This window comes from Aquarana catesbeiana, linkage group LG02, assembly GCF_042186555.1.
Source record: "Aquarana catesbeiana isolate 2022-GZ linkage group LG02, ASM4218655v1, whole genome shotgun sequence".
In the NCBI taxonomy this organism is placed as follows: Eukaryota; Metazoa; Chordata; class Amphibia; order Anura; family Ranidae; genus Aquarana; species Aquarana catesbeiana.
The window spans coordinates 668,011,065-668,029,113 of record NC_133325.1 but is presented as its reverse complement, the minus strand read 5'-3'; the positions used below and the strand labels follow the sequence as shown (position 1 = coordinate 668,029,113).

The 18,049-nt window shown below is 40.8% G+C and overlaps 1 protein-coding gene across 1 annotated transcript in view; it reads left to right on the top strand.

Moving 5' to 3' along the window:
- Positions 1-18,049, top strand: part of YWHAE (tyrosine 3-monooxygenase/tryptophan 5-monooxygenase activation protein epsilon) — a 42,211-nt gene that overhangs the window by 9,438 nt on the left and 14,724 nt on the right. Inside the window, exons 2-3 of the mRNA XM_073616650.1 lie at positions 13,238-13,437; positions 14,309-14,415. Coding sequence (XP_073472751.1) covers positions 13,238-13,437; positions 14,309-14,415 — 307 coding nt within the window. The remainder of the gene's footprint in view (positions 1-13,237; positions 13,438-14,308; positions 14,416-18,049) is intronic.

Here is an 18,049-nt window from a genome sequence, read left to right as displayed (position 1 = left end):
TCATTTGCTCTGGCATGCACTGTGAGCTGTAAGGTCTTATATAGACAGGTGTGTGGCTTTCCTAATCAAGTCCAATCAGTATAATCAAACACAGCTGGACTCAAATGAAGGTGTAGAACCATCTCAAGGTTGATCAGAAGAAATGGAAAGCACCTGAGTTAAATATGAGTGTCGCAGCAAAGGGTCTGAATACTTGGGACCATGTGATATTTCAGGTGTTTTTTTTAATAAATCTGCAAAAATGTCGTCAATTCTGTGTTTTTCTGTCAATATGGGGTGGTGTGTGTACATTGAGGAAAAAAATGAACTTAAATGATTTTGGCAAATGGTTGCAATATAACAGAGTGAGAAATATATTTATATATTTCTTGTAAAATAACCCATTCAGTTTCAAAATGGTAATAAAGGGTGTGTGTACAGTACCTCCAGAAAGTATTCAGTTCTTCACATTTTATGTTACAGCCTTATTCCAAAATGGGTTAAATTCTTTATTTTCCTCAAATTCTACAAACCATACCCCATAATGACAATGTGAAAGATGTTTGTTTGAAATCTTTCAAATTTATTTAAAAAAAAAAATGTATTCACAGCCTTTGATCAATACTTTGTTGAAGCACCAATTACAGCCTCAAGTCTTTTTGAGTATGATGCTACAAGCTTGGCACACCTGTTTTTGGGCAGTTTCTTCCATTCTTCTTTGCAGGACCTCTCACGCTCCATCAGTGCACAGAAATTTTCAGATCTCTCCAGAGATGTTCAATCGGGTTCAAGTCTGGGCTCTGGCTGGGCCAATCAAGGACTTTCAGAGTTGTCCTATAGCCACTCTTTGTATCTTGGCTGTGTGCTTGGGGTCGTTGTCCTGTTGGAAGATGAACCTTTGCCCCAGTCTGAGGTCCAGAGCGCTTTGGAGCAGGCTTTTATCAAGGATGTCTCTGTACATTGCTGCATTCATCTTTCCCTCGATCCTGAGTAGTCTCCTAGTTCTGCCGCTGAAAAACATCCCCATAGCATGATGCTGCCACCACCACGCTAAACTGTGGGAATGATATTGGCCAGATGATGAGTGGTGCCTGGTTTCCTCCAGACATGACGCTTGCCATTCAAGCCAAAGAGTTCAATCTTTGTTTCATCAGACCAGAGAATTATAGTTCTCATGGTCTGAGAGTCCTTCAGGTGTCTTGGCAAACTCCAGGCAGGCTGTTATGTGCCTTTTACTAAGTGGTTTTTGTCTGGCCGCTTTACTATACAGGCCTGATTGGTGGGGTGCTGCAGAGATGGTGGTTCTTCTGGAAGGTTTCCCTCTCCACAGAGAAATGCCGAAGCTCTGTCAGTGTGACTTTCGGGTTTTTGGTCACCTCCCTAAGGCCCTTCTCCCCAGATTTCTCTGTTTGGCTGGGCAGCCCGCTCTAGGAAGAGTCCTCGTGGTTCCAAGCTTCCATTTACGGATGATGGAGGCCACTGTGCACATTGGGACCTTCAATGCTGCAGAAATTTTTCTGTGCCTCGATACAATCCTGTCTCAGAGGCTAGAGCAATTGCTTGGACTTCATGGTTTGGTTTGTGCTCTGACATGCACTGTTAACTGTGGGACCTTTTTTATATAGACAGCTGTCTTTCAAAATCATGTCCAATCAACTGAATTTATTGTGGTCGCCATTTCAAGTTGTAGAAACATCTCAAGGATGATCAGTGGAAATGGGATGCACCTGAGCTCAATTTTGAGTGTCACGGCGAAGGCTGTGAAATACTTCTGTACATGTGATTTTTTTTTTTTTTTTTTTTTTTTTTTTTTTTGTGCAAAGATTTCAAACAAACTTCTTTCACATTGTCGTTATGGGGTATTGTTTGTAGAATTGTGAGGAACATGAATTTATACCATTTTGGAATAAGGCTGTAACATAATGTGGAAAAAGGGAAGCGATGTGAATACTTTCCAGATGCACTGTATATGTGTGTGTCTATAGATAAAAATAATCTCTAAATGAGAGAGCCAGGAGGAAACTGGTCAGACGCTTCCAAGAGGCCTACAGCAACTCTAAAGTAGTTGCAGGAATTTATGACAGTGCGGTCATTGTGTGCATGTGACAACATTGACAAATTCTCCACAAATGTGGCTTGTATGGGAGGGTTGCAGGAAAAAAGCCACTCAAGGCCACATGCAGTCAACACTGAGCTTTACCACTGAGCTTTACCTTTTGAAGATTGAGGCCATATGGAAAAAGGGGTTATGGTCAGATGAGACTAAAATTGAATTATTTGGCCTCAACATCAAACGATTTGTCTGTCAGAAATCCAATACAGCTCACATCCAAATAACACCATTCCTACAGTAAAGCATGGAGATGGTAATATCCTATTATGGTAGTGCTTCTCTTGCAGCAGGCACTGGGAGCACTTGTCAGGATAGAAGGAAAAATGTATTGAGTAAAATACCTTCAAATTCTTGAAGGGAAATCATTTCCTGTCCTCTGCCAGAAAGTTGTCAATGGGAAGAAGGTTTACCTTCCAGTATGACACTGACCCAAATCACACAGCAAAAATGACCACACAGTGGTTGAATGAGAAAAAGGTGAATGGCCTAGTCAGAGCCCAGACTTAAACCACATTGAAAATCTGTAGAATGACTTGAAGACTGCAGTCCACAAATGGTCACAATTAAATTTAACTGAACTTAAGCAGTTCTGCAAAGAATAGTGGGCAAATATTGCAAAGTTAGAGACATATCCCAACAGACTAAAGGCTCTAATTTTAAAGCAAAAGGTGGTTCAACAAAATACTGACCACAAGTGGGTGATCCTTTTTCCATCTCATTTGATTCTATTTTTTGAATTGTTTTTATTCTGACAGGTTGGTGTTATATCTTTCACTTGGATGCTATAAGTTGCACTAGTAAATACAGCTGGATAAAACACAAACTGTGTCTTCATCTCGGGCTGTAAAGCAACAAAATGTGTTTAAAAAAAAAAAAAAGGTGTGATCCTTATCGATACCCATTGTGTACAGTATCTCACAAAAGTAAGTACACCCCTCACATTTTTGTAAATATAATATCTTTTCATGTGACAACACTGAATAAATGACACTTTGCTACAATGTAAAGTAGTGAGTGTACAGCTTGTATAACAGTAAATTTGCTGTCCCCTCAAAATAACTCAACACAGCCATTAATGTCCAAACCGCTGGCAACAATGAGTACATCCCTAAGTGAAAATGTCCAAATTGGGCCCAATTAGACATTTTTCCTCCCCGGGGTCACGTGACTCATTAGTGTTACAGGGTCTCAGGTGTGACTGGGGAGCAAGTGTGTTAAATTTGGTGTTATCGTTCTCTCTCATATTGGTCACTGGAAGTTCAACATGGCACCTCATGGCAAAGAACTCTCTGAGGATCTGAAAAAAAAAAGTTGCTCTACATAAAGATAGCCTAGGTTATAAAGATTGCCAAGACCCTAAAACTGAGCTGCAGCATGGTGGCCAAGACCATACAGAGGTTTAACAGGACAGGTTCCACTCAGAACAGGCCTCACCATGGTCAACCAAAAGTTGAGTGCACGTGCTTAGCGTCATATCCAGAGGTTGTCTTTGGGAAATGGACATATGAGTGCTGCCAGCATTGCTGCAGAGGTTGAAGGGGTCGGCCTGTTAGTACTCAGACCATACGCTGCACACTGCATCAAATTGGTCTGCATGTCTGTCATCCCAGAAGTAAGCCTCTTCTAAAGATGATGCACAAGAAAGCCCGCAGTTTGCTCAAGGCATGCAGACTAAGGACTTTGATTACTGCAATCATGTCCTGTGGTCTGATGAGACCAAAATAAACATATTTTGGTTCAGATGGTGTCAAGTGTGTGTAGCGGCAACCAGGTGAGGAGTACAAAGACAAAATGTGCCTTGCCTACAGTCAAGCATGGTGGTGGGAGTGTCATAGTCTGGGTCGCACAAGCCTGACCATTGGAGGACAGCTCCCAGTACAGCCAGAAAACTGACCACGCTGTGATCTGTTTGAAATAGGAAAACATGGGGACTGGCAGGATCACCAGGTATTTTACACATGGGAAGCAATACAAAGGACAGGTTATTTTTTAACACACATGGTACAACAGGCACATATGAGGAATATGAAATGTGGGGTAACTTTTTTTTTTTTTTTTTAAATTGTATTTGAGCACCAGCATTTGTTTAACCGCTTCAGCCCCGGAAGATTTTACCCCCTTCCTGACCAGAGCACTTTTTGCGATTCGGCACTGAGTCGCTTTAACTGACAATTGCACGAACGTGTGACGTTGCACCCAAACAAAATTGACATCCTTTCTTTCCCAAAAAATAGAGCTTTCTTTTGGTGGTATTTGATCACCTGCGGTTTTTATTTTTTGTGCTATAAACAAAAAAAGTGACAATTTTGAAAAAAAGCAATATTTTTGACTTTTTGCTAATAAAAAAAAAAAAAAAAATAATAATAATAATTTTTGTTATTGATTTTTTTTTTTTTTTTTTTTTTTTTTTTTTATCGTCGCTGTGACATTATGGCGGACTCTTGACACTATTTTTGGACCATTGTCATTTATACAGCGATCAGTGCTATAAAAATGCACTGATTACTGTGTAAATGTCACTGGCAGGGATGGGGTTAAACACTAGGGGGCGATCAAGGGCTTAAGTGTTTCCTAGGGAGTGATTCTAACTGGGGGGGGGGGGGGGGGGGGGGGGGGGCTTCAACTCACATGACAGCGATCACTGCTCCCAATCACAGAGAGCAGTGATCTGTCATGTCACAAGGCAGAACGGGGGAAATGCCTTGTTTACATAGGCATCTATCTCCCCATTGTGCGGCTCTGTGACACGATCGCCGAGACACTGGCTGTCAACGAGCCCGCGGGCACGGTCATGCTGTACTCTGCAGTGCGCCCGCTAGCCCCGCCAATTAAAGGTGACGTACAGGTACACCGATTTGCCTGCCATTGTGCTGACATGTATCGGCCTGCAGCAGTCAGCAAGTGGTTAATACTCAAAGCCTATCTATCCACGTCTCCTTTTCTGGGGGGGCGCCTCCCTGTAGTGTTTCTAGCTGTGGCAATCTTGAGTAAGGGCAGATGATTCATGTAACATTTACTTCCTGGAATCCATCTGCCCTTACCTCAGGAGAGTGTGCTAAGCTTAGAGTACCCCTCCTTGCTTTCTCCAGATGAAAATAAAGGCACGTAATGACTGGCTGGGATGGAAGATTTCATTTTAGCGTAGGTCAGAAACTAGAAGGAAACGCAAGGAAAAACAAAACTCGAAACTAGATAATATACCTACCTTCCTATCTATTTACTCACGCTAGTAGCAGAAGGATTAAAAATAGTTAATGTTGCTTGAGAGTGTTTGTTTTTAGTTCTACTTTGTTTAGTGTGTCACCTCCAGACATGGCAAGTTGCATATCCTGAATGAGTTACTGCTGTAGTTATTTCTGTATACAGGGCAGGTCACCAGCAGTTCAGCTGCTACTTACCTGTGCCCTTGGGAGTAGTTTACAAAAGGCACACTTGTTTGAGGGTTCATGGAAGGTTTAAAGCCTAGTATAAGCTAACAGTTAAGTGTTGGAATAGTTTTGAGGGAACCCATTCACTGTTCTGCAAGTGTACACTGTGCCTTTGAAACTTTATTGGTGCTAATGAAATTTCCCAGACACCTCATTGGTTCACACCATTTCTGTCCATATCGAATGATGATTGCCATAATATGGAACTCGGTTGACATTTCTTGTAAAGCATGGTATGCACGACTGTAGCTCTGTACTGTATTTGTTTTCATTTATTCATGCCCTGGACAAATCCCAAAATGTGGGTATCTGGTACATTTAAAACTACAGGAATGTTGTCACTTGACAGGTTCAACTTTCATTCAAAACTGCTCTAAGTGGCATTTAAGGTGATATTAAGGCAGATTTCTGACCACTTAGCACCCGCCTGTAATGTACTGCAGACGGGTGGCCGCTGTAGGCAAAGCCACTGTCTACTTCCAAGTTAATGTCTTGTCTTTATTAACCGCTTCAGCCCCAGAAGATTTTACCCCCTTCCTGATCAGAGCCCTTTTTGCGATTCGGCACTGCGTCGCTTTAACTGACAATTGCACGGTCGTGCGATGTTGCACCCAAACAAAATTGACATCCATTTGTGTGAAAAAAGGAGCTTTCTTTTGGTGGTATTTGATCACCTCTGCAGTTTTTATTTTTTGCACTATAAACAAAAATAGAGCGACGATTTTGAAAAAAACACATTTTTTGCTATAATAAATATCCCCCAAATATATTTATAAAAAAACTATTTCCTTAGTTTAGGCCGATATGTATTTTACGTATTTTTGTTTAAAAAAAATCGCAATAAGCGTATATTGATTGGTTTGCGCACAAGTAATAGCGTCTACAAAATAGGGGATAGTTTGATGGCTTTTTTTTCTTTTACAATTTAAAAAAAAAAAAAAAGATGTTATGCCAAGTAAATTGATACCCAACCTGTCACGCTGCAAAGTTGCCCCCGCTCGTGGAATGGCGACAGTGTCCCGTCCCCCCCCCAAATCTCCATATGTGATGTTTAAAAAATTGTACAGCTTGCATGTTTTGAGTTAGTGAAGGTCTAGGGCTAGAATTATTGCTCTCGCTCTAACGATCGCGGTGATACCTCACGTGTGGTTTGACCACCGTTTTCATATGCGGGCGCAACTCGCGTATGCATTCGCTTCTACTTTATTTTTACACTGTTCTTTAAAAAAAAAAAAAAAATGTATACATCTCTTGTAATAGTACAAAAGCATGACAGGACCTCTTAAATATGAGATCTGGGGTCAAAAAGACCTCAGATCTCATATTTATGCTAAAATGCAATTTAAAAAAAAAAAAAAAGAGCTATGGGCAGAAGTCACACTTTTGACGTCTCTTCCACCCTGCATTTATTGGTATGGAGCCAGGTGGGGGCCATCTTCCCCTCACTCAGCTCCATACCACAGAGAATGGACCCGATTGCCTCTGGCGGCACTAGAGCGCGGCGGGAGGGGCGGGGCCTCTCCCACCGCCGATAAGTTATGTTGCCGCTAATGCGCAGCAGAGGCCACATTTATCTGAAAGCGGACTGCCTGCTAAATGAGAGGATACCGGTGTTATGGCAGCTAGCTGCTGCCATAACTATATTCCTACTCAAAGTGCCGACGTATATTGACGGCGGGCGGTCTGTAAGTTGGTAATCATTCAGTTCTGGAGGAAAAAGTGAACCCAAAAGCTAGTTGGAGTCAGTGGTTTGAACACCTTGTAGTCCAATTAATGAAATAGGGCTGCAACTAACGATTATTTTCATAATCGATTCGTTGGCCGATTTTATTGTTGTGATTAATCGGTTAATGACCTTTAAAAAAAGTGTGGTGTATAATTTAGTTAATATGTAAAGTAAAAAAAGGCAATTTATTCTTAAATATCTCTATGCAGTGGTAAATATAAATAACCAGCTATATGGTTACGGAGCAAATAAATCTAATCTACTCTGAGAATAAGACAGAAGAGAGATACTGTATATAATAGAAAAGATATACTGTATATACTATTGGAAGATATATACTATTAAAGGGTGAATCTGGTAAATAACCGACTCAGATCAAATTTTTTTTTATTTAAAAAAACAAACACTGTCTTCCTTCAGAAAAAATTTCATTTTAAGAACATTCGTTTGATTTTCTAATTGTTAGTGAGGTCAAATCCGTGTTCATTTTCAACCACAGTGATGGGAAAATTTGGAAATAATAGAAAACTTCTCGGTCAAAGGATTTTTCAGACAGTGTATGTTTTTTGTTCAGAAATTACATTCATTTTAAAAACAGAATGTTAAAAACAAGTGAAAATTTCAAACATTCTTTCATTCAGCGAATGTACAAAGATCTTTCGTCTGAAAATTGATCTGTGTGACCAGCATAAGGCTCGCTACACACCTATGCAGTTTTTGCTTTTGATCCATTTCTGCAGTGCTTTTTGCTGTGTGGTGTTTTTTTTTTTTTTTTTTTATTTTTGCGCATGTGATTTTGCTGCGATTTGTGTTTTTTTGCATTTCTTTTGGCCAATTTGTTGGGCAGATTAAAAAACACAAATTACTGCAAAAACGCATTAAATGCTTTTCTGCAGCTTCTCCGTTGACTTATATTGAACCAAAAAAGCACCATTTTGCGCTTAAAAAAAAGTCTTTGACCCTTTCCAAATACACAGCAGCTGAAAAAAGCATAGATGTGAACGTGTCCCATAGGAAACCATGTAAACTAACTGTAGTGCGTTTCTGCAAAAAGCACCAAAAACACATAAATGTGAACCAGGTCTAAGATGTTTAGTAACATAATGGGGTTAACTAAACTAAAATTAGCCCTTTTTATAGTACAAAAAAAGCAAATCACTACTGTAAGGGGTTCATTTTTTTACTGTAGAACTGTGAGTAATATTTACAGTAGCGATTATTTGCTCTTTTTGTACTATAAAGGGCTCATTTTAGTTTTTTTAACCCCATTATGTTACTGGCCGAATAATCAATTATGAAAATAGTAATCGATTAATGTCATAATCGATTAGTTATCGATTAGTTGTTTCAGCCCTATGATGAAATGGGTTTGGAGTTGTGATTTAGTGTTACTTTGATAAACAGTCAAACATTTCGTAGGATTGCTGTTCATAGGAAGAATCCGCTAATGTGAACCATGCCCCACAAAAAGGAGCTCTCTGAAGACATGCGGTCAAAAGCAGTTGAAGAAATTTTGAAGTGTTTAGGCATCCATTACTCAATATTTATAAATGGATATGGTTTAGTACTGTGGCTACTCTTCCTAGAAGTGGGTGCCTAGCCAAGATGACTCCCAAGGCACAACACAGAATCTTCAATGAGGTAAAGAGAAACCCACGAGTAACAGCTAAAGGCTTGCAGACATCACTGGAACTGGCAAACATCCTTGTTCATGAGTCTAGCAGACACAAGTCTTTGCACAAGCAAAGTGTGTCTATGGCAGAACACCACAGAGGAAGCCGCTGCTCTTCAAAAAAAAAAAAAAAAAAATTTCTGCTTGCCTGAAGTTTACCAAAGAGCACCTTGGCAAACTGCAATGCTGCTAGGAAAATGTTTTGTGGACTGATGAATCAAAACTTGAATTGTTCATTTAAAAATATTCAGCGCTTTGTATACAGCTTACCAACATCAAAACCTAATCCCAATGAATTATGGTGAAGGGAGCATCATGATTTGGACTTGCTTTGCTACCTCAGAGCCTGGATCACTTGCCATCTTTTAAGGGATGAATTCCTCAGTTTACCAAGATATCCTACAGGATAATGTCAGGGGTGGCTGGTCCGCCAGCTGAAGCTTAGTAGAAGTTGAGTGAGGCATCAGAACAATTTTCCCTAAGCATCAAAGTAAATCCACCACATTCTGAATTCAGAAAACGGGCGCCTTTTTGGAGTGGTCCAGACCTTGACCCCATAGAGATGCTATGAAATGACCCCAAGAGCCATTCATGCCAGACATCCTACAAATGTGTCTGAACTTTAGCTGTTTTGTAAAGAGGATTAGCCAAATTTCCTCCTGAACGTTGTGCAGGTCGGATCCATTTCTAACGAAGGTGCTTGCTTGAAGTCATTGCTGCCAAGAGGTTTAACCAAAGGTTTTTTCCTTTGAGCACTGTAAATGTATGTTTTTATTAATGACATGAGAAATTAGAATTGTTTATCAGTTTTAAGAGCCCTTTCACATTGAGGTGCTTAAAAACTGCCCATAAAACAGTGGTGTGTTTTTTTTTTTGAAGTACACATGACTCAAACTGCTTCAAGAAACATTTTGAGGCGCTTCCCATTCATTTAAATGGAGAGGGTGCTTTTTTTTTTTTTTTTTTTTTTTTTTTTTTTGCGCTCCAAAGATGCTGCTTGCAGTTTTTCACCTCCCCGCCAGTGCACCGCCCCAGTGTGAAAGCATTTATTGATTTTAATGGAAATAGGTTTTCGAGGAGCGGGCCGGCTTTACGTTCTTAACAACCTGAGTCATTAGCTGTCAGCTGGCTTCCTCACTGACAGCTAAATGTAAGAAAAAAAATTGGCTGCAAAAAAAAATCGGGGGCGTGGGTTCATACATTGGTGGTTTGCCCCCCTTGTCCTGGGACCTGTGACGTGTCCTAGAAAACTGCAAGGAGGGGGAGAGGAGAACTTCTGTTCAGATTGCCTAGGGGGGTGAGTCAGAACTTTTGGGTGGAGTTTTGCTTTAAAGCAGGTTTATGTCTATTGTGATTTGGATGAGTATCAGGTCATATTTTATGGTGAATTACTGCAGAAAACCAGCTACATACTTATTCTTTTTTAGGATTTATTTAGTGCCAGCAGTTTGCGCAGCGCTTTACAAAATGAAGACAGACATTAGTTACAATACAATTTGGTACAAGGGGAATCTGAGGGTCCTGCTCGTTAGAGCTTACAATCTAAGACTTTCATGCCACTGCACATACCTTACATTACCAAGTTGGACTGCTGTAACTATGCAAAAATATGCATACCTAGAATTCAGCTTAAAGCAGTGATGTAAATTGCTATCATTAAAACAGATTAATTTTCACTGTGTGCTTCGGTTCTCCTAGTGAAATGTGGTGTTCACCTGGAAACTACATTAACACAGGGGCTTGGCTTCTTGCTAGTGAAGTCTCACTGCCTGCAGATTACAGAAGTGCTTCCCAGTTAGATATAAGTGTCTACATGAACAGTTCTGTTTCTAATTGCAGTATTCTGCATCGCGCCAAAGAATGCCTTATTTATAGTAAATTTGTTTTCTGTAATGCAGGAGCATGAAAATATTGAAGTATTAAGCTTTAAAACCGACCAGTGTGTCCCAATCTGATTGTAGAATCTCTGTACAGTCTTTAACCACTTCAGTGGGGGAAAATACTGTGCTTAAACCCACAAAATATGTGAAAAAAAGGATAAACTGCTAACACACAAACCAAGTAGTGAGATCAAAAATATAGTGTAGCGCTAAAAACAACTAAATGGCCTCAAATCAAATAAAGTGAAAATCAAACCTCTGAACAAAAGATGCTGTGAAATCACTATGGACTACAATGATCCAATGACCAAATGTCCACATGTATAGTGTCCAATTGAACTTTCTCTTCAATCCTCAACTGAAACAGGAGATACGTGGTCACAATGGACCAAAACTGTACCGGAAAACATTCAGATGAGAGAGTGGGTACTCTTACTGAAACAGATGGACGCACCTACCATACGGCAGTACGTCTGATAGACTTATAGTACTGGATCCCCAGCGGTGAGATGATGCCAGGCTGGATGGTGATGTACTGACCACGAACTGCGATCCGCCCAGGTTGGATGATGGTTCCAAAGTGAAGTTTCCAAACTGATCCACCACCGAACCGGTCCACAATAGCGATAATCGAAGAGTAGTCAGCACTCAAGCATGGGGGGGGGGGGGGAGAAGCTCCACATGGCGCAGGTCAACCAATGTTGGTTTATTGGAGATAAAAAATGCCAAACGGTAATGTATAAAAGTGATCACAAAAATATAAAAACTGCAATGTGGGAAGCAGTGAGTGCTGCCAGCTGTTTTTATATTTTTGTGATCACTTGGTTTATCCATTACTGTTTGGCATTTTTTATCTCCAATAAACCAACATTGGTTGACCTGCGCCATGTGGCGCTTCCCTTTTTTCTTTTTCCCCCATGCTTGAGTGCTGATGATTACTCTCTGATTATCGCTATTGTGGATCGGTTTGGAAACTTCACTTTGGAACCATCATCCAACCTGGGTGGATTGGAGTTTGTGGTCATTACATCCCCATCCAGCCTGGCATCATCTCACCACTGGGGATCCAGTACTATAAGTCTATCAGACGCACTGCCGTATGGTAGGTGTGTCCACTGGACATTTGGTCATTGGATCATTGTAGTCCATCATTATTATTTCACAGCATCTTTTGTAGAATTGCGTGCGACACTGTACTCAAACAAAATTGATGTGTGTCGTGTCCCCCCCCCCCCCACAAATAGAGCTTTCTTTTGGTGGCACTTAATTACCTGCGTTTTTTATTTTTTGCGCTATAAACAGACAATTTAAAAAGTTACATTAAAAAAAAAAACATTTTTATTTTACATGATTTTATTTTTACACAGTTTAAAAAAAAATAAAAAAATTGTGTCACTTTTATTCCTATTGTATCAATTGTAAACATCCCTTGTAATATGAGATCTGGGGTCAAAAAGACCTCAGATCTCATATTTACACTGAAATGCAATAAAAAAGTCATTGAAAAAAATGTGCCTTTTAAGATGTATGGGCGTAAGTGACGTTTTTGACTTCGCTTCCGCCCTGCAGTGTCATGGAGACAAGTGGGCGCCATCTTAGCCTCATTCGTCTCCAGGCACAGCAAGAAGACAGACACGATCGCAGGGCACCGGATCGCGGCGGGAAAGGGGGTGGGGCTCTCCCGCCACCGATAAAAGTGATCTTGTGGCAAATCTGCCGCAGAGACCACTTTTATCTGAAAGCTGACCGCTGCACGAAAACAGGGATACCGGGGTTATGGTAGCTAGCTGCTGCCATAACAACTATATCCGCCGCCAAACTTTGGAAGTACATCGGCGTGCAGCGGTCGGCAAGTGGTTAAATACCACCAAAAGAAAGCTCTATTTGTGTGAAGAAAATTATAAAAATGTCATCTGGGTACAGTGTAGCATGACCGTACAATTGTCATTCAAAGTGCGACAGCACTGAGAGCTGAAAAATGGTACGAAGTGTCCTGTAGGCAAGTGGTTTAAAAATAAAAAAATTATACTTGCCTCTGTGTAAGGGTTTTGCACAGAGTGGCCCCGTTCCTTCTGCTTTTTGGGTTTGGCTTCCTGAGTCCCAAGTCAAGAGCAATCTCTCTTGCTCTAGTCCTGCTTTATTTATACCACCTGTGGTCACTAGTGGGCCACAAAATCTGGTCCAAAACCAACCTTGCCACGGTGGCCTGGAAAACCTGGACCGTATTCAACCTTAGTTCCCTGCATATGAACGCATACAAGGTGATATGAAACGTCTATCAATCGCCTCGCCTTTCATGTCGTCACACGCGAAAGACCATTTTAGTGTAATTGTCATCATAAGCCCTGATGAGGTGTGGCGTCGAACCATGGTGAAGAATTTACAGCATGCTTCTTATTGACTGCTATATGTGGGTAAAATGTGCATAATGTTTTTCAGAAATGGTTGAGTCTATGAAGAAAGTGGCTGGCATGGATGTGGAATTGACAGTAGAAGAAAGGAATTTGCTCTCTGTTGCATATAAAAATGTGATTGGAGCTCGAAGAGCGTCCTGGAGAATAATCAGCAGCATTGAACAGAAAGAGGAGAACAAAGGAGGAGAAGATAAACTCAAAATGATCAAGGAATATCGGACAATGGTGAGGCTTCATTATATACACACTCAGAGTCATGAGTTATCCAGGGTAGAATTGTTATATTGCTAGAAGCCCCAGAATGTACACTTTTTTTTTTTTTACAGTGAACTGTTGACTTTCACATAAAAGTGAATCAGATGGCTATAAAACCATCCAATCACTTCAATACACTAGTAATATGCCCCCTCCCCCTCCAGTCGGGCATGCAAATGCATTCTGCGTTTTTTTTTTTTTTTTTTTTTGTGTTTTTTTTTTTTTTTTCTTATGGACAATTGGTCCAGAGTACAAGTTTTGTTACCCAGAAGCTTCAAAGAAATGAGTAGGGGTGCGGAATGCATGCTTGGACCCTTCATTGACAATTTTCACAAGTTCTTGTGAGATCTAGTCAGATGTTGGGGGCAGGAGGGGGGACAAATTGTAATTGCAACAAAGATGGGTAGCTGTCCTCCTAAATTTTAGAGTTATGGCTTTTCCTTTGACCTCACTTGTTGCCAGGGCGGGCCATAAAAGTCTTTAGGCCAGTAACAGCCAGACAACTGGTATTTTCAGAGTGAGGTCAGCAATGGCAAACCTTGTTGGTTCTCATAGTACAGCTTTACATTAATACTGCTGTAAGCTACTGTTTCTGAATGTATGTACAATGTAGTGAATGACTATGCATGAAAGGAATGGGGTTCAGAAGAGGGAAAAGTCTTGTGAGGAAATCACAGATGTGTCTATGCTCACTATACTGTGCACACAAAATGCAGCATTTATAGTAAACTGGCTGAACTGTGTGTTGTGTAGGCCCAATATTGCCTGATTTCTATAGAATGGAAGCCATAAATGTGTTTTGGTTCACTGTACAAAATGATGTTGTGTTTTTGCTTTTTAGGTTGAGACTGAATTGAAATCTATCTGTAATGACATTCTGGATGTACTGGACAAGCACCTCATTCCAGCTGCAAACAGTGGGGAGTCTAAGGTTTTTTACTATAAAATGTAAGTAACCTTTTTTTTTTCTTCAACTTTGTGACATGTAAATTTTACCAGCCTGGAAATACTGTCTGTGTACACATTCCTTCCCAGAAAACTGATACACCCCATAGCAGTCGCGCAGTGCAGAATTGCATATAGATAGATATAGATATCTATCTATCTCGCACACGTGATTCTGGGCTTTGGGCGCGTGCCAGCCGCATGCTCCCACTGTGATTTTACACATCGGGTTCCGCGGACCCCATCTCCGCCGGGACCTGACGATCGTTCATTACACTGACAGCATGCCAGTCTACCTATTTAAATAAGGCAGTCAGTGAGTACAGAAGACATGGAACCTGTGTTTCTGTGAAGCAGAAACTCCAATCCATGTCTTCCAGTAGTAAAAGCACCTCCCCCGCTACACTTAAACATTAGCTAGGCACACATTTAAAACTTTGATTGCTCCTGATGTTAACCCCTTCCCTGCCAGTGTTATTAGTGGAGTGACAGTGCATTTAGTGTCACTAGTCTCCAAAAAAGTGTCAGGTGTCAGATTTGTCCGGCTATAAGTTGCTGTTTGCCACCATTGCTAGTAAAAAATTAAAAATATCCCAAAGTTTGTAGAGGCTGTAACGTTTGTGCAAACCCATCAATATATTCTTATTGGGATTTTTCTTTTTGGTAAAAAAAAAAAGTAGCGGAATACATATTGGCCTAAATTGATTAATATACATTTTTTTTTTTTTTTTTACAAACTGGGGGTGTGTGTGTGTCTACAGCATGTTCAAAATTAACTATTGCACATTATCACACTACATAAATGTGTAAAAGTTGTGACACATTTTGCATCAAGCACTGCATTGTGGGAGGCAATAGTAAGTGTATGAGTGTGCTTGCTAGATGGACGTATTGGGATTTGTATGTGGTAGTGGAGAACGGTGAAGGTCATTTTAGAGGAAATATGATCTGTAGCCCTGGCAACAGTGCACTGGGGTGCTGTTGACATTCTGGGGTTGATTTACTAAAACTGGGTAGTGAGAAAGCTGGTGCAGCTCTGCATGGTAGCCAATTGGATTCTAGCTTCCGCTTGTTCAATTAAAGTGGTTGTATAGGGTTTTTTTTTTTATCTTGATGCATAATGCATTAGGATAAAAAAAATCTCCTGTGTGCAGCAGCCCCCTAATCCTTACCTGAGCCCATCCCTAAAAATTTTCTGCATCAAACGTTTGGACAGGTTATATGGGTTGGAATGGCATAGTTCCCACCAGTGCAAGTGTGTTCCAGTTCCAAAAAAAGTACATGCTGCTTTTCTCCTGCACAGAATTGTATTGGAACTCGGCAAAAAGCATAAAAAATGCATCAAAAACGCACCAGGCCCCAGTACAGTGGAAAAAAAGCATCCGAAAAGGCAACAAACTCACCAGAACGCATCAAAAAAGCGCATGCAGAAACTTATCCGGAGCAGATCTGGAGGACATTTTTGTGGTGTGAATGGGCCCGCTCATACCAAAATGCGATTTGGGAAAGGTGTTTTTGCGTGCAGTTCCAACATTTCAGCTGAAAACTCTGCCCTTGCAAGAGCATATGGGTGCCAGTGAATTGTTAATGGCACCTCAAACCCATCATAGGCTGCTTTTGCAGCCACCTAAACACTTTGGTGCGGTGCATTCTGAAAAACTAGTGCTTGCACAGATTTTTCTGCTTTCCAGTGCATTTTTCAGCCAGCCCAATTAACTGAAATTGACAATATCCATAGTGTTTCATACTGGAGAGACTCCTGCCTTAGTCAGCTAAAGGAGTAATAAGAGGCTAGCTGCAAGGTGACCACTCACACCGCAAACACGGAAGCAAACAGCTGATATAGGACAAAAAGTTCCCGTGTGCTACACAGTGGCAAATACTGTGAAGGCTTAATGCCCCCTGGCGGGGTGAACAATTGCGGTGAGTGCATTTCCTATGGGGCACCTTTTAACCACTTCAGCCCCGCTCACTGTATATATACGTCATTTTTTTGAAGATGGATATCTCGGTAACGGCAGCAGCTGCTGCCACAACCGAGATATCCATCTTTTCAGTGAGCGATTCTGTACACGATAATGGTGGTCTCAGCGGCGGGTTCGCTGCGAGATCACCGTTATCGGCGGCGGCAGAGGTGCCACCCCCCCTCCCGCCGCTCTCCCGCACCCTCCGCCGCTTACCGGAGCCGTCGGTAGCGGCGGAGGCGATCGGGTCCTTTCCCTGCTGAGGTATGGAGACAAGTGAGGCCAAGATGGCGCCTACCCGTCTCCATACCATGTGACGGCCGGAGCGACGTCATTACGACGGCTCCGCCCACTCTCTTAAAGGCACAAATTTTTTTAGTGTCATTTTTTTAAACGACTTTTTTTTTTTTTTTTTTTTTTTTTTTTTTTTTTTTTTTTTTTTTTGCATTTTAGTCTAAATATGAGATCTGAGGACTTTTTGACCCCAGATCTCATATTTAAGAGGACCTGTCATGCTTTTTTCTATTACAAGGGATGTTTACATTCCTTGTAATAGGAATAAAAGTGATCCAAATTTTTTTTTTTTGAAAAAATAAATAAAATAAAATAATAAAAAAAAAAAAAAAAATTTTTTTAAAGCGCCCTGTCCCGACGAGCTCGCACGCAGAAGCGAACGCATACGTGAGTAGCGCCCGCATATGAAAACGGTGGTCAAACCACACATGTGAGGTATCGCCGTGACCGGTAGAGTGAGAGCAATAATTCTAGCCCTAGACCTCCTCTGTAACGCAAAACATGCAATCTGTAGAATTTTTTAAACGTCGCCTATGGAGATTTTTAAGGGTAAAAGTTTGACGCTATTCCACGAGCGGGCGCAATTTTGAAGCGTGACATGTTGGGTATCAATTTACTTGGCGTAACATTATATTTCACAATATAAAAAAAAAATTGGGCTAACTTTACTGTTGTCTTATTTTTTTTTTCAAAAAAGTGAATTTTTTCCAAAAAAAGTGCGCTTAGAAGACCGCTGCGCAAATACGGTGCAAAAAAAAGTATTGCAATGACCGCTATTGTATTCTCTAGGATGTTAGAAAAAAACAATATATAATGTTTGGGGGTTCTAAGTAATTTTCTAGCAAAAAAACCTGTTTTAAACTTGTAAACACCTAAAATCCAAAACGAGGCTGGTCTTTAAGTGGTTAAGAAGCACCGAATAAGTTGTGAAGAGCACTTGTCACTTTATTGTCACGACATTTGGACTTTGTAGTACACCAGCATGGTTCATTAGAGGAATATATATATATATATATATATATATATATATATATATATATATATATATATATATATATATAATATTTTCACACACTCTGGAACCTTGGATTACGAGCATTCTCCTGGAACAGATTATGCTCGTAATCCGAAGTACTCGCATATCAAAGCGAGTTTCCCCATTGAAGTCAATGGAAACGAAAATAATTTGTTCCGCATTGACTTCAATGGCATGCAATACCGCCAGAGGTTGGGGGTGCAGGAGAGCCTCGGAAGCGGCCGGAAAGGCCCGAGGACACCTCGGAAAGACTCAGTTCCCGAGATCAGCCGAGCTGTCCTAGAGCCTTTCTGTGCATTTCCGAACGGCCCCCCGTTCGGAAATGCACATTACACATTATTGT